At 44.5% G+C, this 19097-nt stretch overlaps 2 protein-coding genes across 2 annotated transcripts; one reads left to right on the forward strand and one right to left on the reverse strand.

Annotated features, from left to right (window-relative positions):
- The first annotated feature begins 5284 nt into the window (after positions 1 to 5284).
- LOC117188437 (gamma-1-syntrophin) lies at positions 5285 to 11240 on the forward strand. Its single transcript, XM_033392320.1, has 9 exons — positions 5285 to 5695; positions 7442 to 7506; positions 7566 to 7715; positions 7777 to 8062; positions 8122 to 8471; positions 8531 to 8689; positions 8746 to 8970; positions 9030 to 9233; positions 9288 to 11240. Exons 2-9 carry the CDS (start codon positions 7447 to 7449, stop codon positions 9396 to 9398), a joined length of 1545 nt encoding a protein of 514 aa, XP_033248211.1. The 5' UTR covers positions 5285 to 5695; positions 7442 to 7446; the 3' UTR covers positions 9399 to 11240.
- Positions 11241 to 11370: 130 nt separating this feature from the next.
- On the reverse strand, positions 11371 to 18221 carry LOC108159069 (sodium-dependent dopamine transporter). The gene is made up of 8 exons (XM_017292016.2): positions 17860 to 18221; positions 16769 to 17034; positions 14163 to 14297; positions 13950 to 14104; positions 13691 to 13878; positions 13247 to 13624; positions 12942 to 13179; positions 11371 to 12888 (listed from the first exon to the last, which is right to left on the reverse strand). The coding sequence occupies exons 2-8, from the start codon at positions 16947 to 16949 to the stop codon at positions 12259 to 12261; spliced, it is 1905 nt and encodes a 634-aa protein (XP_017147505.1). The 5' UTR covers positions 16950 to 17034; positions 17860 to 18221; the 3' UTR covers positions 11371 to 12258.
- Positions 18222 to 19097: the final 876 nt, after the last annotated feature.

Raw genomic sequence — 19097 nt, forward strand, 5'->3', positions numbered from 1 at the left:
TCGGTCATTACTTTTGCAGAGGCCCAAGTAATTGAAAAATTGAGAGGATGCTAACTCAGAAGAGATCCAGAAACGTTGTGTGTTTTTGGAGGAGGCAGTGCTAGCTGGCAAGTAGGTGTTAAAAAATATCTATCGGAGCCAGGAGCTTCAAGATCCTAGGATGAACAGAGAATGGAGCACTTCAGCACACGAATAATACATAATCCAAAACCCAGCAAAACTCCAGGATGCTGGAGTGGCTTTCGGTGTACCTCTTTCATTACGAATGCAGCAAGTGGTCGGCACTCAGGTCGATGTCCGAGTGCGGTGGCCAACAAGATCACTCAAAAGGATGCCACACCACAGCTCAACATATTGTACTTCATAATTTTGATGGTCTCGTGGAAAAAAGTTACTTTTCCATTTGCCAGACACACACCACACGCACTTTACGGGCCAGTGGAAAAAGTTCTATCTGTTGCTGAAGTTTTAGTTGCATGTGTGGTTAATGTTTGCAACTGGTAGCAGGGCATACATAGGTCCCTTTGGTAACATTATTTGATTAGCAATATTTAATGAAATTGTGTTCTGTACCCTGCTATCTGTAGCGTAATAATTCGTGGGGAAAGTTATGAGGGAACTTATGGCAGATAATGATGGAATCCCAGACAATAGGGGGAACTTTATGCTAACTTTAACTAACTCCTGGCTCCTGGTCACACCCTCCATCAGTGTTACGGGCAATGAGGCAAAAGTACCTAATTGCATTGGCCGCCTGAAAGGAAATCATTAATGACATACCGCAGCGGGGAAGAGTGGCGGAGGAGAGCGAGGAAAAGACATCCTTGCATCACATTTTCTGAACAATTCACGCTTTTCTTCCACGCTCTTTGGCCCAGCAAAAGCGGGGGACCAGCGAAAACTTAGCCCAGCAAAGAAAATCAGAGGATGCACTGGCTGTGGGGTATGCTGGGGAGAGGAAATTAAGCTGAACAATATATTTTCTTCGGCAAGTGCAGCGCTTGCATCGCCCGCGCTCCTATTAGCAGCCTTCTTGTTTGCCTTTTCCTTGCTCTCTCTTGGGTTGATTACCCTTCTCATAGTATCGAATTGTTCCTTAGCATAGATCAAATAGAACCTGTCTATTGAAAAAAGAGTCTTTGTGGGAGAAACTTCTGTGTTTCTGAAGATAATTCAATCAGACATTTGATGCTAAACTTTTCTATGTAAATATGTACTTAAATGAGCAGCAGTAGAAATACATTTTCTAGGGTATCTGAACCTCCGACGCTGAAAAGGACTCTGTCATTCCCGTTTCCTTTACTCTTGTGGTTATGGTCGTAGTTGTAGTTTATGCTGTAGCTGTATTTGTAGTTGTGCAGTCGCCACACCGCCACACCGCCACCCACTCATTGAAGCGTTCTGGCCGCGCAGCAACAAAGCGCGAATTACCGCCATTTTGTGCACTTTGAACGCCATGTTGCCGTTTTTATCGCTTCAGTCCTTCGCATCCTTCTTCTTCATAGTCCCTGGGCCCCTTCACCGTTCTCGCTGCGGCCTGTGGGGCTCCCGGCAAAGTAATTGCCCGGCGCCAAAGCTGCCGCTGAAGAGTGCAGCCTTACAGATGGACAGAGGGAGGGGGTATCGCAGGCGAGACTCCTATTGAGGAGGGTAATTGATTTATGTATTTATACTGATTTTTTAATTAATTTATAAGCTTTGCCCGGTCCCGAGCTGAAGCCCAAAATGCTATTTAGCAGTTCAGAGTGCGTAAATCAATGGATGATGGATGCACGGGGTGTAATAATATCGTTTTTATAGCAACTACTACAGCCATGGATCGTAAATCAATGTACTTAAGGAAGTTTTCTAGTTTCTGGTGATGCATTCACGTGTACAGCCTACTGTAAGAGGAGCCCTATGGACTATGATGATGCATTACGATAGTAATATTTTGACCGTTATTAGTGCAGTTATTGCCAATATATGTACATTGTACAAACACACTAAACGCGATGGGGCGCATCGACCACAGCTAATAGTTGGACCGCAACTGTGAATACAAAACGCATTTTGCAACCGCTGTTGGCCCTGCAATCTACCCACACCACACCGCTGCTGTGTGGCAGGCGGAGCACCCAATATGTCATCCCGCCACTGTCTGTTGGGGCCGGACTGGGCCGCGGTGGGCGTGCTGCTGTCCACTCTTTATTAGCAATACAAATGCAAACAAACTGCGAGTGGATTGTGCCTCCATTGGCTTTTGGGGGTATGTTAATCCTTGTTGCTTTTCCTGTGGCTCTTGTTGCGTGCATATGAAAATTAAAATTGTTGACAATTGTCATTTTTTTCCCCCCCATCCGAATGTTGTCGCTGTGTTGTCAGCGTTGTTACCACGGTTGTTGTGGCAGCCCCATGCTCCGCCCCCCCATTCCTACTGCCGTTGCTGCTGCCACACGCAACTAACCGCATTTTGATTGCCATGCATTCGACCGAATCGTGCTCGTTGCTAAATTGAAAGCATTTTCCGTGCCGTGATTCTGGGGCTGGGGCTGGGAAAAAATCCTGGAGGGAAAGCTCGGCAGAAATAACGGAAATTGTCGCCTGGCGTGTGGCATGCGTGGTCTGCATCCCCAGTTGGTGCACTCGCAGCCTCCTCCTTGGAGTCCTGCCCATTCCGATTCTGCTTGTTTGTGTGATTTGTTTGCTGGCTCAGCTCAGCTCAGCTCTGCAGGAAGCAGTGCGTGAAACTGCATTAAAATGGATAATCCTGCAGGTGACAACTATCCAATCAATCGGAATACATGCATGATGCATTCCCCCCCTATATGAAAATGGAAATATGTAGCTTCCGAACCGACACTGTTGTCCGTCTCCGTCGTGGTCTCTAACTCAATTGATTTCCTAATGTACCGGAGGTGCCAGGAACCAGCCATCAGGCTTAATTAAATTTTTGTGTTGCTGCACAGAGCATCCTTGTGTATCCTTGAGGCACTCGCACACAGCCACACTTTCTAGCAGACACGGAAGCCTGTATCTTTGAGATGCGAGCTTGATGTCGTGGCAGCTGTCAGACAGAAATCTGTCAGGTTCATCGAGCCACAGAATAACATAATTATTCAATTACACGATGCTTCGCTTCTCTTCTCTGCTTAAAGAATGCCTCTTCTCCTGGCAGTCGCACCAACAATGTAATCACTTCAACCAGAATCAACAGGGGAATCGGCTAATGCAATTATAGGAATCCGCATAAGTAGAGACCCCAATCCAGTCGGAGCTGGGGCCACGGCCATCCATCCTGCAGTGTGGCACTTGGCGGTGATGGAAACGGAGATGGCGATGGCGATGGTGATGGTAAACCAACATTTGCACAGGCCATAAATTCCCGACATTTGCCAATGCCAATAAGTTGGGTTCGGGTCTAAAGTTTTACATTGGTAACCGAAAAATATGCAAAGCAGTCATAATTTTACTTTAGAGCCGAAATATTTTCGAACGAAATTGTTGGCAAACAAACTTTTTTATGCATCAACTAATTTCAATCAGCTAACAAAAATGTGCTCGCTCCTTCCTGCTCATGGTTTTCCTTAGCCACAGGGATGTGGAGGGGGTAGAGTGTTTTCCTCAGTCACAGAGAAATCGAGGGCTTTTCCTCAGTCAAAGTGAAAGAGAGGGATTTCCCTTAGCCACAGCCAGAGTGACAGAGAGACAGAGAGACAGAGAGAGAGGTGGTACCGAAAACAAACGGAAAACTTTTGTCAATAATGTCGACAATGTTGCTGTTACTTTTCCTATGGCCACTTTTGTTAGAGTCGCCACCAATGTCTTAAATCCCGACTGATTGCGATGAGTGGCAGCGACAAGTGGGGGACTAGCTTGATCCAATGCACCTGCCCCATCTCATCTCCCCAAACAGTGTGCACTCTCTGCCATTGTGTGACCTCTTCTCGACATCCCAGCACCGCAATAAACTTTTCAGGACTGCAGAAATAGCCAGGGACATGGCCCCAAGATAACCGGGTTCGTGTTGCAGCAGGCCTGGCCACGTCCAAAGGATTACATTTGCATTGTAATGTTTCAATTGTGTCGGGTGAAACGTATAGTAGTATCTGTATCTCACTTGGCCCTGAGGCGATTTTGCACTCAGCCTCAAGGACGAATGCAAATCGAGAAAGTGAAGGAATCAGGCGCACGTTCCCTCCTGGTATTAGCCAGATTTCTCTCCTGTTGTTGATGGGCTGAATGGGGCATCTGCCAGAGAATGAGCCATGGGTCGCTACCTGGGCTAATACGTTAATTAACTTTGCCCCCACCCATTGTATTCGAATGCCGTTTGTTCCACGAGCTTATCACTGAGCCAAGGGGAGCCAAAGGTCGGTGCTGGTCCACGCCTGGCCTGCCGGGGCCTGGTGTGGCCCCATTCTGGCTAACAATAACAACGAAAATGGGTAAGTCAAACTTTTAATGAGCTAACGCAGCTGATTCAGCGTTCTAATTAACATTTAACGAGCATTTCGGCCAGCTCGAACATGAAATACGGCTCAAGATGGTCGGTATATGGCCGGAATTACCTACAGGTAGAGCAACAGCTCAATAAATATCTTTAGAAAGGCTGTTTAACTCAAGTATTTACCCGAATTTCGGAAGATGCCGCTTTCTTTGTGCCCATACACGTAGATCTAAACCTTTTCTGCTCATTCACCCATTTTAAATGGATTCAATATGATATAGTGATCCAAACTGTTTGCCAAAAATGTACGGTGGGGGATTTCCTGTTTGCAAAACATCTGAAGACGAAATAAACTCTGAAACAGTGTTTAGATGGAGATATACGATAATCCCTGATTTGTTGATTTTTCTATTCCAAGGCTCATCAGAAATTGTCTTTGAGGCCTCTCTCGAAATATATACCGCGTATTTCAAACATTTTTGATGGGTATGGTATTACAATAATCTAACATTATAGTACTTACAATATAGTGTCGCCACCATTAAATGCGGTGTTTTCTGATAGAACTAACCATTTCATTCCACGACTGCGCCACCTACCAAAATTCCGACTTTTGCCAGAAAGCTCTTTTCATTAAGCTTTCCTTTCTATATCGAAATTTCGAATTACCTACCCCAATGGTGAAACTCTCGGACGTGACCGAGCAAGCACAAAGCCCTCCGCTCGGGAGCCGCGACTCCAACGTATGGGGGCCTGCACAAGGCTGCACAAAGCTTCTGTGCTTTGGAGCTGGTGGGGACGAGAGAAAGTTCCGTCCCGCTTTCAACATGTTTATAGCGGAGTCGTACCGTGCTCTCAGTTCGCTACCGTACAGCCTTTGGGAACGTTGTGCTTTCGAACGCAGGAGGGCAGCGGCGACCCACGTACTCCCCCCACCCGCACACCCCGTGTATACCCAGTGCATATACATTTCTGGTGAAGTGGGCAAAACTGTGACAAACAACGGAAATTTAGCATACTTTTATGAGTTCCGATTTGGACAAATCGTGCGGCCAGGCCACAAACGGGTTCAGGCCACGTCTAGAAATCAAACATCAGAATTGAATCGCACAGTGCGAGACTTGTGCAACTTCAACGAAAATGTGACCCAATTCAAAACGCGATTTCTCGGAACGCGTGTGTACAAGCTGCATTTGATAAAAAAACGTTTTAGCCACGCCAAAACTAACAGCAACCACAACAACAACGATAAATAAATAGATATATGTAAGTGTAACTACTTCTGTCAATATATAGAGGTCCTAATCCCTTGGGACCCCGAACGACGCTACCTCGATTGAGGGCGGGCTGGGAAAATGTTTAGCAAACATTAAATAATAATGAACATTTTCCCTCTGGCGAAAAGTATCGAATATATATGTACATACACACACTCGTATTGTACATATGTATGCATGTGTCTGTGTGTAGGTTCATGTGCGTGTGTTTCTTTTACTGCTGCTGCTGCAAAAAGTTCAATCGCTGAAACTTCAGGCAAACAGCGCCCGAAAGGTTTCGCCTCCTGCTGCTCTTTTCAAAGCACAGCTGATTCTCGAGACACGAGCGAACATGTTCGCTTGTTTGGTTCGAAAAGGACATAACTCTTTCTCTCTCTCGCTCTCTCGGAGTCCCTCTTTGACAGTCCCTTTCCTGGTGGTTTGACTTGTGCCCAACTTTGCTGTTTTACGGTTTGCAAGCACGCATGCCGAGGCACACACGTAATTTAGCCATAATCAAAGGTAGCCCCGGACAACAGGCATATGTGTGGGGATTGGGGAAGGGACTGTGAGTTCATGTAGGTCTGCTGTCTGACAATTTATTCAATACCATGACACTTGACTTGAAGCGCATGATGCACATGGATTGATTTGAGACCTTAAAGAGTATATATGTATAATACTTGCTTTCTCATGGAATCATCTCTCGACAGCTGCCTAATTGTATTATTTCTGGAAGTCTTAGCAATTAGCAAAGCCAAACGAATAGCATCTCTATCATTGCTTTAGCTCTTAACAAGATACGGACCGTATCTACCCCAATCATTGTAAACGAAATCAATCCGCTGCACATGGATTGATGGGTATTGCTCCTCAGAAATCATTGATGTTGAAATCAAACTGTGGCATGCACCATCTGTACATGTCTTGGGCAGCCACCCTCGCCCACAATCCCTATTTGCGGAGCACAAGTGGTTGGTTATCCGCAATACCTATTTCGGTTTCCCATTCCTGACGAACAGTTGTGGCCACACTTCGGCACTCAGCAGCAGCAGGCGGGGGGCCCACTTCAATGTGTTTTCACTCATATCATGGTTTTCCGGTTGCATATTTGTTTTCCACTCCTAATGGAAAACATATGCTGGCCCAATGCTTTCTCCAAATATACATTGTACTATTTCTGTTCATAGGTGGGTATTTCTATTGAATATCTGTCTTGGGATCATTTCGTGCCGAGAGAGATTTCCCAGTACTGCTGGGCGGTTGACTGCGCCTAATTGATTCTAATTGCAAGTGTAATTTAATTAACGCAATTGCATTGTTCACCTTGAACTATCAGTCTACATTCATATGTGGTGTAGAGTGGTGGCAGTGTAATTTAAGAGGCATTGAAATGCTTCGGTTGCATGTGGATGTCCAATCGATAAAGAGCCAACAATTTGATTACACTTCTTGCAACCCCCATTGCCATGGCCACTCAACAACAAGAATCGCCTGTTTACTGGGGCATGTTGATTGGCCGTCTGTTGTTGGCTATCGTATCTAATAATAACCATCATAGCTCTACGCAGACAAGCTTTTTGATGCCAGCTTTGCCAATTTACTGACCCATGACCCGTCCTTTGGTCCGGGCTTTCATTTCGCTTCGCAATAATATACATTTCTGAGAAGGAAGCTGTTTTTTTTTATTCTTGTGTGCTTCTCAAACGAAAGACTTACCAGTTTATTTAATTTTCTTTGCCTTGATTTACTTTAGAAAATATGAAGCTCTCTGATACAATGGCTACGCCAATAGAAGAAAAGCTCGATCAAAACCTTAAGGTATGCCAAAGCTATTACCCGTTAAGATCCATTTATTGACATATATAAATTCCTCATAGGTACGCACTGGCATGGTCCATGTCAGCGATGGCAAAAGCAGACCGGAACCACTTCGTCTTAACCTCACAATGGAGCTGCTTTCGCTCCAAAAGCTAGAAATCGTAACGCCAAGCAGTTGCCATCCGAATGGACCGCCAATGGAATCAAAGGTGAGATGACAGGCAGCCATGGAAAGAATAGGACTAAACAATATCTATTTCATACGTACAGGAACGAATGGTCCAGATTACGCGCCAGAAGCAGAGTGGCCTAGGGCTGAGCATAAAAGGAGGAGCGGAGCACAAGCTACCGATATTGATATCGCGGATCTACAAGGATCAGGCGGCGGACATCACGGGCCAGCTGTTCGTGGGCGATGCCATCATCAAGGTGAACGGGGAATATATCACGGCCTGTCCGCATGACGATGCTGTCAATATATTGAGAAATGCCGGGGATATTGTCGTCCTAACAGTGAAGCACTATCGAGCCGCAACGCCCTTTCTACAGAAGCAATGTAAGTCGAAAGAACTGATCTGTTAAGATCTATACTAAATGTTTAATCTATTTATTAAGTAACCAAAGATACACCTGACTCTGACAACGATGCCACCTGTGCCGAACTAAAGGCAGACGAGGGCTACAAATCATCCGTCAACAGTGGAACAATCAGCCGCAGCTGCAGTCGTCCCATGTCCATTTGCTCCGAACCGGAGAAGCGCTGGACTGATGTTGTGGCAGTACCCCTGATGATGGCCTACGTAACGAGATACATTTACGGAACCGACAAACTGCGACCCAATGCCTTCGAAGTGCGTGGGCTGAACGGGATCACCACGGGGGTCATTCACTGCGATGAATTGGCCATCCTCAGTCAATGGCTCAAGTTGATCACCGACAATGTGGTAGGCCTAACGCATCTACAGGTGAGTGCCGCTAGAAACCCCCCAATAAGCCTACTCCAAACTTTGCCTCCAATCTACAGATGAAGCTGTACAATCGAAACTTTGCGGTGGGAGAGCGCATCGAGTACATGGGTTGGGTGAACGAGGGCGTCATCAACAACAATATATCCTGGCAGAGCTATAAGCCCAGATTTTTATTGCTAAAGGGCACCGAAGTGATGCTGTTCGAAACCCCACCAGTGAGTACCTACTATACCTTATATCATTATATATGTTAACGCTCCCCGAATTCCAGTTGAATGTGGCTGGGATCACTAAGGCTTTGGTGGTCTACAAGGTGTATCAGACCATGTTTCGCATTGTCAAGGAGTCCGAGACCGTAGACAGTCGCCAGCACTGCTTTCTACTGCAGAGTTCGGGTCACGAGCCTCGGTATCTGAGCGTGGAGACCCGCCAGGAGTTGCTGCGCATTGAGAACAGCTGGAATGCGGCCATCGTGACCAGTGTTATCAAATTGGGTGTACGTATACCCCAGAATTCTCTAGTTTCCATTAGCCATATCTTTAATCTCTACTTTAGCGTAAGACCTTTGCGGTGTCGCATCATGGAAAGAGCGGCGGACTAACCCTGGACTGGCAGGCCGGATTCTCTCTCACCGAGGGCGCCGAATCCGCTGTGGTCTGGCACTACAAGTTCTCCCAATTGAGGGGCTCCAGTGACGATGGCAAGTCCAAGTTGAAGCTTCACTTTCAGGATCACGATAGTCGAGCAATCGAAACCAAGGTGAGGTCTACTCTTGAACCACAATCGAACACATCTTATCCTGATCTTTCACAGGAGTTGGAGTGTCAAGTCCTGCAGAGTCTGCTTTTCTGCATGCATGCGTTCCTCACAGCCAAAGTGGCTTCAGTGGATCCGGCATTCTTGAGCTCAATTCAGCAGACCTAAAATGCTTAATCATGGAACAAAAGATAATTCACAAGGATATATATTCGTAAAGTGCATAGCAAATGATTCGAATATGAGTGTTGGACTAAGTATCATATACACAATGTCGGACTGTACTTCTTATAAACAAGTACGCGTAAAGGTGTTGATTGGATATTGATATGATTATGGATATACTCGTACTTATAGCGCTGATAAAACTGAAAGTGAAATCTCTTGGTGCATTACAGTAACTTTTAAGCATACATAAGGCAATTACTTTAGGCATTTTTCCTATTACGTAGACTTCATACTTGACAATTGAATAGAAATTGATATTATTTACCAGCGATTGTTTCTATATCTAGCCTTTATAGTTGAATTAATTACCTAATAAGTCACCCAGAGATTGTCAGAACCTTGGAGATATGAAAGGAAGCCACCTGGATTCGAGCTTGGAATGAGGTGAAGGGGAAGGTGGCGCAGGTTCTTAGATAATTATGCAATGATAGATAGGAACCTTTTCAATAATATGCATTTAAACTTTTTGCGCAATTCCGAAACCCTCGCGTCACCTTCTTTCTTTAAAGAAGGTTCTCAATACAGCCTCAAAGGCTTTATTCCGTAATTGATATGTATGTATCTCTAGAAATACTTTTCAAAAATTCTAAAGAAATCGAATCGAAATCGAAAGAAATTCAATTTTTATGTGCGCTCTAAATGAAAATTTAATTTTCGAAAAACAAACCAATGCTTTAACAATTGATTGAGTGTTATTTTCTACAAAACAATAAGTAATAGCAGATATCATAATATATATGTATACAATATATGTATAATATACAATATATAACATCCACCGAACAAATCTCAATGCACAGACAGTAATACGAATTACATATGTAGATTTTATAACTGTTATACGAATACAAATACGAATACGAATACGATTACGAGTACATCTATTCAAAAGCCAGCTAAGTGAATCCATCCGACACTCACTTAGCGCATTTGTCAATTCAGAAAGTGTCTTTCGGCGGGAAGATTGTAATGGAACTATACGTTGCTTACGCATATACATACATGTAATGATTTTAAGCGTTATTGCACAACAGATACGATATATTTACGAATTAGTTAGCGAATCATCGACGAGCACAAAACACTCTCAGCCGCATCAATACACATAAGAGTAATCGATGCAGCAGAATAGATTCTATGTATTGTATGTATGTATACCGCAAATATATATATATATATCCGATCAAGACCACAGTCGAGTCTGAATAATCAGAATCAAAAGTATTTATTGTACATACATATGCTTAGCTCCACTGGGTTAGAATCCGATCTATATCATCCACACAAACTATGCCATAACTGAAGTATCAACGTAAAGAACAGCAAAATCAAACAATATCAAAATAGGTGCACATTATCCCATAACTTATGTAAACCAAACCCGACCAACATACGTAATCCGCATTACACCGCAAAATACCGTCAATATCAATTACTCGTACTAGGGAGACCCAGATATCTCTTATCCACAACTAATCGTACGCATATATTTTTAATGCAAAGGCTTGAATAGTGCTGTATGGAATACCAATCATACATCACACATACATACATGCATACATTTATAAACGATAATATTTACCTTATTGCCTCAATTCTCAGAGAAAGAGTTGGATTTTTAGCGAGAACTGCGCTGCTTGATACATGTCATCCATAAAGCAACCATTTAGTTGGTTCTGTTACGGTTACCTATTTAATTTCACGCGTTACTAAATTAATTAATTATACAACAAATGAAATGCATTCAAATTGAAATAAAAGCCCCTAATATCTAAACTAGAAGCGGTTCTTGAATGCTTTAATGGGGGCATTATTATGATAAAGATATTTTCACACTCCGCAAAGTTGATATCTTTCGTGAACCCATAGAGGTCGTATAAATAACCCACCCAGAACTGGAAACACGATTCAGTTATTTCGGTAACTGAAAGTTTAATAATTTATTTCAACAAATTGAAGCAAAACCAATGGCTGTCGGTTCTGCTTCAGTGTGAAGAATCTTTAAAACAAACCAATAACATATCAAAAGTCTATATACAGAACTGAACACTGACTTGGGGATGGTATAACTTCCAATTGATGGTTTAAAATGGCTGCTTTAAACGACCAATCGTAGTTCTTGGGGTACTTCAATGGGGACTACTGGAAATCAATCAACGCAAAATCCCTTCATGGCTGTTTGAAGGGATTTTGTGGTTCCACTGTGGCAGCGTATGCTTCAGTTCGATGAGAGATCCTCTAATGTGTTTAAAGCTTTTACATCATCTACTGTTTGTGTATGTACAGATCTTGTGCCCAATCTGCTGAGAGCTGAGCAAGGATCGTGTCTTTAATTCCCTTGGCATTGGTGCAGGACTTTGATTTCTCGCACAATTTCTAATATCTTGAGGGATTTGGTTAGACGACAGTTTGGCGTGCTTTTCGTATTGGTATTGGTATTATCTACACAGCATTGTATATATATGTATATACTTATAACTGGCATTAGCCATACAAATTACAAGCTACTCTTAACATAACACTTATGGTTTGGAGCAGCTTCTGTTTTTGCTTTTGCTTTCCTTTTTCGTTTTGTGGTTCCGAAACCTAAGTACGTTGTATGCGAAATTTGCAACTGGCAACCTAGAGCTATGCCTCTAGCACCGACCATTGACTAACGATGAAAAAAAATCCTAACTTGGTTGTGGGGGGGATCCTCTCTCCTCCTATCTCCGCAATGCAACAAAGTACGTGAACAGGAGTTGTTGGTAAATTCCCAAGTCTAGACGTAGTAAACTTGAAAACGGGCCATGGGCCTAACTCAGACGTCAACCGGTTCCTTGGCAGTGTCCGTGTCGGTAAGTCGCACCAGGGTCACCTCGGTGGTGACCCCGTTCAGCACCATTGCCATCGACTGCTGGTCACGCCACGGCGTGGTAAGTATAGTCAGGCGCTGCCGCAGGCTGCCCGGCGTGGTAAGCAGCTTGAATATGGCCACTGCTGGAATCATGATCACCGAGGAGCCTGCTATGCACCAGCCCAGCGCGTTGGCCCAACTGGGATAGACATAGTCGCCATAAGTCAGCGGCTCGTAGCCCATGAGCCCGTAAACCGTGATGAACAGCAGAAAGATGGGCGCCACAAAGCGCCAGCAAACCTGCCAGTATCTGCCCGGGGGGAAGCCAATCATGTCGCGTATGTCCTCGCTGAAACGGTTGGTGCCATAGATCCAGGACACAGCGATCGCCTCAAAGAACACGGCCACCAGAATCGAGTAGCCAGCGGCATAGCGGTCCAGGAGATGGAAAAAGTAGAAGCCGCCTTGGGTGCAGCTGGCCAGTCCTACCACAAAGTACAGCGAGAACAGACCGGCCACGAACAGTTCACGGTTCTTCCGTATCTTGGGGAACTCATCGCTCAGAGCGGTGATAATGGCCTCCGATCCACCAAACTGTGAGAGAAGACGTTACCACTAGACAGGCTGTATTTAGGGAATTTTCTTACCGAACTATCGAGTCCCAGCGTAAGCAGCATCATGAAGAATATCAGAGCCCAGAAAGTGCTAGCCGGCATGGTAGCAATGGCCGCCGGGTAGACGACGAACACCAGGCCAGGACCCTCAGTGGCCACATCCTCGATCCGTACGCCGAGAGTATGGGCCATGTAACCCAAAACGGAGAATATCACAAACCCGGCAATGAAACTGGTGGCCGAGTTGATGAAACTAGTTAGCAAAGCATCTCTGTGGAAGAATAAGGAATAGTATTTGTAAATGGATACCACTTATCCCCATTCGAAGTTTAACTTACTTGTACACATTATTATGGTACTTGTTATAGGAGGCATAAGCCAACAGCACCCCAAAACCAGGGCCCAAGGAGAAAAACACCTGAGTGGCAGCATCGACCCACACCTCAGCCTTGTAGATGGCACTGAAGTTGGGCGTGAGATAGTACTGAATGCCCAGGAACGATCCAGGGAGGGTAAGACCCCTGATCAGAAGGATGAGCAGCACCACGTAGGGGAACAGGGCCGTAAACCACACAACCTTGCCCGACGTGCTGATGCCCTTCCACAGAGAGAAGTAGCAGATTAGATAGACAATCAACAGGCACAGGGCCATGTCCCACTTAATGGCGCCCAGGTCGTGGATGCCCTCGCTCTGATTCAGCTCCAGTATGTAGCGGCTGAGAGTGAAGAGATGCCGGAGATTATAAATTAAATTTATCATTTAACTGGGGACCACTACTCACTTGAAGTACTCAGAGGCGGCGGAATGAAAGCCGTCATGGTGGTTCCCTGGCACTGGCACTGTCTCCAGACTCGTGAGCGAACCATTGGCATAAGACTCGTTGCCGTAGAGCAGGCTCTCATTGTTCAAGGCAGAAAAGTCACTGACATTTCCTATCAGCGGAACGCGTGAAGTATTTTGGCTCTCAAACTAACGGAAAGGAACGGTTTTGAGATGTACCCATAAAAATGTTGTGTTTAAGAGGTTATCCTTATCCTTACCGGTCTGCAGTTTGGAGTATTCCAAACGTTATTGCAAGATGTCCAGGGCAAGCTGCTGGTGAAGGATGCAAAAAAGAAACGCAACGACCAGGCAATGATCACATTGTAGTAGAAGTCCACATAGAACGCGATCAGCACGACCGCATAACCGATTCCTGAAAGCATATTTGTGATGATTCCAAGGATTCCTCCGTGCGTTATCCCTGGACTTACCTTTGAGGAGCGGTACTACGCGACCCCAGCAGGTGATGGCCCCCTTACGGATGTGCTGGCCAAGTGCCAGCTCCATGTAGAACAGCGGTATGCCTCCGACCACCAGCATAATGCCATAGGGCACAAGAAAAGCGCCTGAAAAGAGATAGTTCGAGCTATCAAATACTGAATAGGAAATCTTAAAGTCAAAGTCTTAATCATCGCTGCCCAAGAAATATCAAAACTGGTTCGACTGACAGGTGGGTGTACCATCATCGATAGCTCCCCAAATGTGGTAACACTCGACCCCTCTCCCTCTCCGGCACTTGCAACTTTGATGTGACAACGTTTTTTATGATAATGATTGCATAACCCGCACATATAGAGACTGACCCGTGTCACAGCCTCTCCATTGTTCGCCCTTCTGCTGCGCTACATACAATGCTACACACACACTTGTATTTCCATGGACCCATGCTTTTATGGGTGGGTGTTCGTTCATACACAAAATCAAATTGTTTTACAAGTGCCACTCTAAGGACATTTTAAAAACATTAACAGCATCCGGGGCAGTGGGAGGAGAATAGCACGGCTTGGCTGTCTCGTGCAGCCATCTCCGTCACCTCCGGCAACCCCATTGACTCGTCCCATCGCCCTATCACCCAACCCCCAGACCCTGCCCCATCGCAGGGCCCTGACAATTGGTAGAGTGCCATCGATACTTTGTCGAGTGACAGGGGATGATGTCTTTATTATTTGATTATGTCTATTAGCAGGCAAAGTGGCCGACAACGTCGTCTACGGTTATTATATACATCTATGCTGATATATATACGTACATACTGAAATATTGATATACACATATATATGGGCGGATGGGTGGCTCTGCAAAGGCCCGGTGCCAGCATCGAACCTAACTTCCGTCGTGTCAACTATGTAAAATAAAAAAAGTTCTAAAATAAAGGCAAGTCATCTGTGACGGGCCAATGCTCTGTTGTTGAAGCCATAATTTCCGCCGCTTCAAGTGCATTTCCCCATTTCCAACAGCTCGACAAGGACACTGGCAGAAATACTCCTAGGTACAAGTGTAGTGCCCCTAATTCGATTCCGAGCCCATATCCTAATCGAAGCTGAATAGATTTCCATGGGGCAAGACCTGCTGGTCAGGTTTTGAGTACAATTTAAAGTTTATCAAACTTTTCGGGTTACATTTTGGGCAAGTTTTTCAATTTCTTCATAAAATGATGGACAATTTATCTGGCCTAAACCTTTGACCATGACTACCACAAATTTTGAACAAGTTTGATGAGAAAAGTCCTTATTTATTTATCCTAACTATCAAATTTGTATGGATTTTATATGTATCGAATATATGGGAAATCAATTTTCGTACCCCAAAGAAAAGTATTTATGGAAAATTGTTGAATATTCTATATTCTATTTTATTCTACTTCCATGGATTGCCACTATTAAACATTTAAAAGAAATTGTTAGAGTTTTCATCCACAGTTGCAAAAGGCTGAGCGTTCCTAAGCCACTGCTGGCCCCTTGACTTTCCCCAGGAAAATCATCTACGAGTACACGGAAGCTGGCACAGCCTGTTGCTGCCACTGTCGCTGCAGCTTTATTGGGATTGCAAGTAAGAGAATGGAAAGAGAATAAATAATACTCACTAAGCTGTGGTAATAATCGCAACCTGAGCGAGTCGGTGGCTGTGGCAACGACCATGAGGCAAGGGACATTAAACGGGTCTTAAGTGAAAGCTGCCACTGATTGAACGCAATGAAGCGTATAAATATAACAATTTATTATTATGATTTTAAAGGAAGCACGATGGGGAGACCCCAGAAAAAAATTCATAAAATAGTAATAACTATATGAAAAGGGACGAAAGCCCATCCATTCTTATCGCATCAACGGGAAAGTGCCGCAATCAGAGGAAAGGAAAGTGGAGATGGAGACATGTTTCGCACATGAATTTCCTACAATGCGGCGCGTGTGAGTGCCCCAACAACAAAAGCCTAGAGAGCATAGCACTCCACATATGAGGGGACGACTGACATATTGCCTGGATATGGAGAGGCGGAGGGCAGTGCGCGAATGTACGAATATGACTGAGAGAGGGTAAGGAGGCCAAATGCGATTATGACTGCCAGATTTAGTTGTCATACAAAAGCACTTAACTTTTGGAATTGTTTTGAATGATGGTGTTGACGACGAGGATCAGGCAAAAGGAACTGAATGTGTATAAGTCCTTTACCACAATCCCCCTCCATGCAATTTGACAAAGGAAGTGCGCTCTTATACGCTACCACCTCCCCATGCCACAGCCCACTCTGACAGCACTTCGCACCACTTTGACAAAGTGTTAACAAGGCCAGAGGGGGGCAGAAATGGCGATGGGAGTGGGAGTGGAAGTGGCAGCGGAAAGTGTTGGGTTCCGTGGGGCGCTCAATGATGTGTAAAGCCATATAAATTATTTTCACTCAGCATGAGCAATTTACGCAATGTCTTTATTCCCTAATTGGCCTCGGCCAGAAGGTCAGAAGGCCAGAAGTGCAGATATCATTTATAGCCAAAGGAGATCGGAGAAAATGATGGAATAAATGGATGGAATAGATACTTACCACCTCCATTTTTGTAGCACAAATAGGGAAATCTCCAGACGTTTGCTAAATCGACGGCGAATCCAATAACCGATAATAAAAAATCCACCTTGCCGCTCCATTCCTCGCGCTCGTCGCTGATGCTATTGTTATCGTTATCGTGTGGCGTGGGCGTCTTCGATACATGTCCCGTTGGTGACATCTGCAACTATATATCCCGTCGTATCCTTGACCCAAAACGTCTCGATGTCGACGACGCTGTTGTTCCCGCCGCCGCACTGCGAATCCTGCAAAACATAGCCCAAAAATATTACTCCTCTTTAAGCCGAACTCTGGCTCTCATCTTCATCTGCTCTTCAGGAATGCATGGTTTGGATATTTGGATATTTGTTTGCGTGTCCGCATGAGTGGGTGTCCGCACCACTCGAAACCTGTTTGCCAACGACATGTGCTCTCACCTAGCCCTTGAAGAGCTCAAACTCGTTGGCCTACTCATACTCGTATTACGTATACGACAGGTGGCATGCCCAAACAAACACTTGACCAGCCGCAGCACCAGAGCCGCAAATCTCGCACAGAGAGCGTGTGCCTGTGCGGGTCACACTCTCGGAAGCTGGCATCAGATGCAATAAAACCACAGACAGTTCAAACAATTAAGCCGATCCACTTGGTTCCTCCCCTACGACTTTAATTGGTCAGACTTTTGATCAAATTAAGCGGAAGGCTGCATGCGTACCCAGTGGCCACTGCTGGAAATCTTTTTTATTAAAGGGAAACAACAATTAGTTCTGATTCTTAGCTTTAGTTGAGGCCGTTACACACATCTGAAGCATGTTGTAAGCAGATTAGCAGCTGTGGTATGTAATCCCACAATCAGATAGCGTTACAATAATTTATTCAGTTCATTTCCAGTTATTCTAGTTATTCAAGAGCTCAACTTAATACGATTCCAATTCAAATTGTACTGATAATGCTACGGTAAGGTAATTTCTAGATCACTTTCTAGAACGTTGAATGAATGCACTTGTTAAAATTCTTACATCAGAAAAACCACGAATTTATTTCACAAAACTTCCGTATAGTAAATTGTTTAACACTTTTGCATAACTTACCCTATATTTATCACACTCAAATCGTACAGCTGCACCAATCCATGGTAGAGGAATCCGTGATAACTTTAAAAAATATCGGAAATACTGTTCAAGAAGCTCCACAGATAATGCCACAAGCTCAAACTCAAAAAATCACTTCACATTCATTGGCTGGGATAGTTCTGGCTGGGAATTCTTCTTAGATGTCCATGGAACGGGTGCGATTGAGGGCTGTTGGAAAATTCAAAGCGAGTCGCGACCAGAAGTTGTCCGGAGTTGTGGCGCTTTCGGTGACATTCGAATGTGTGCAAGAGGCTGCTGGCCAGCAGCTGCTTTTATAGGGCCCGCGCGACAAGTGGTTAACCGTTGGCTGGTGGTGTTGCTGCTGCTGCTGCTGCTGCATTCTCCGTGCCCTCTTCTCAAACACACAACACACACACACATACACAGCAGTGGGGCAGCCCTGGGTGTGTGTGTGTCAAGCGCAGCCAAAGCGCTGGAGAAGTTGAAAAGCGAACGAATGTCGCATGCGCCAAGGAAACGTTGTCGGAACCGGAACGGAAGTGACCAATTAGAGTTGCCTTACGCATACCACTACGCCCTACGGCTGTGCACGGATATATGCGTGTGTGTGTACATAGCGCCTCCACTGTATTGTTCTGCGATTTTTGTATGGGAGCGTGAATTCGTTTCGTGCTGTCTGTTAAGCGAGGATGCTTCTCTGTTAGCTCTTAACAGCGGCATGTTAGGCGAGGATGCTAGAATACATATTCTAGAATCACATTAAATTACAAGTAACATTTAAATATACATACATATACTAAACATCTTTTATTTATGTTAATTATTCTGCCCCCTTCACAAGGTGCGCCTGAGTGGACACTTTGGGAGACAATATAGCACATTATATGTGAGTGTACTGCCATAAATTAAAATAAATCCTTTAAATCACCTTCTAAGACTTCCTTTTCAGTTACTTTACTTTAAGTAGTACTTTACGGGATTCCTCGTATAAAGGAAACACCACAAGATATATTTTCTGAACATGTCTATCAAATTACTGTTACTTTGAACAGCGCCTGCCCCTGTTAAAACTTTCTTCTTGTGCAACGGCATTGAACGAGCTCTCACATTCTTCTGTTCTCTCCGTGTCTGTCTCTCAAACATATGTATTTCGAAAACATTTGGATTCCTACATATATGTGTTTCGAAAACGCTCGTGTACAGCGCTCAGAATATCTTATTTTAAATTCAATTCA

The sequence above is a fragment of the Drosophila miranda genome, chromosome 3 (genome assembly GCF_003369915.1).
Source record: "Drosophila miranda strain MSH22 chromosome 3, D.miranda_PacBio2.1, whole genome shotgun sequence".
NCBI classification, from domain to species: Eukaryota; Metazoa; Arthropoda; class Insecta; order Diptera; family Drosophilidae; genus Drosophila; species Drosophila miranda.

Coding starts and splice junctions, on each gene's coding strand:
- LOC117188437 (XM_033392320.1), top strand. CDS start 7,447: ATGAAGCTCTCTGATACAATGGCTACGCCAATAGAAGAAAAGCTCGAT. Junction 7,507..7,565: donor AGCTCGATCAAAACCTTAAG/GTATGCCAAAGC, acceptor AATTCCTCATAG/GTACGCACTGGCATGGTCCA. Junction 8,971..9,029: donor CCAGTGTTATCAAATTGGGT/GTACGTATACCC, acceptor TCTCTACTTTAG/CGTAAGACCTTTGCGGTGTC.
- LOC108159069 (XM_017292016.2), bottom strand. CDS start 16,949: ATGTCACCAACGGGACATGTATCGAAGACGCCCACGCCACACGATAAC. Junction 14,105..14,162: donor CGTAGTACCGCTCCTCAAAG/GTAAGTCCAGGG, acceptor ATATGCTTTCAG/GAATCGGTTATGCGGTCGTG. Junction 13,625..13,690: donor GCCGCCTCTGAGTACTTCAA/GTGAGTAGTGGT, acceptor CTTCACTCTCAG/CCGCTACATACTGGAGCTGA.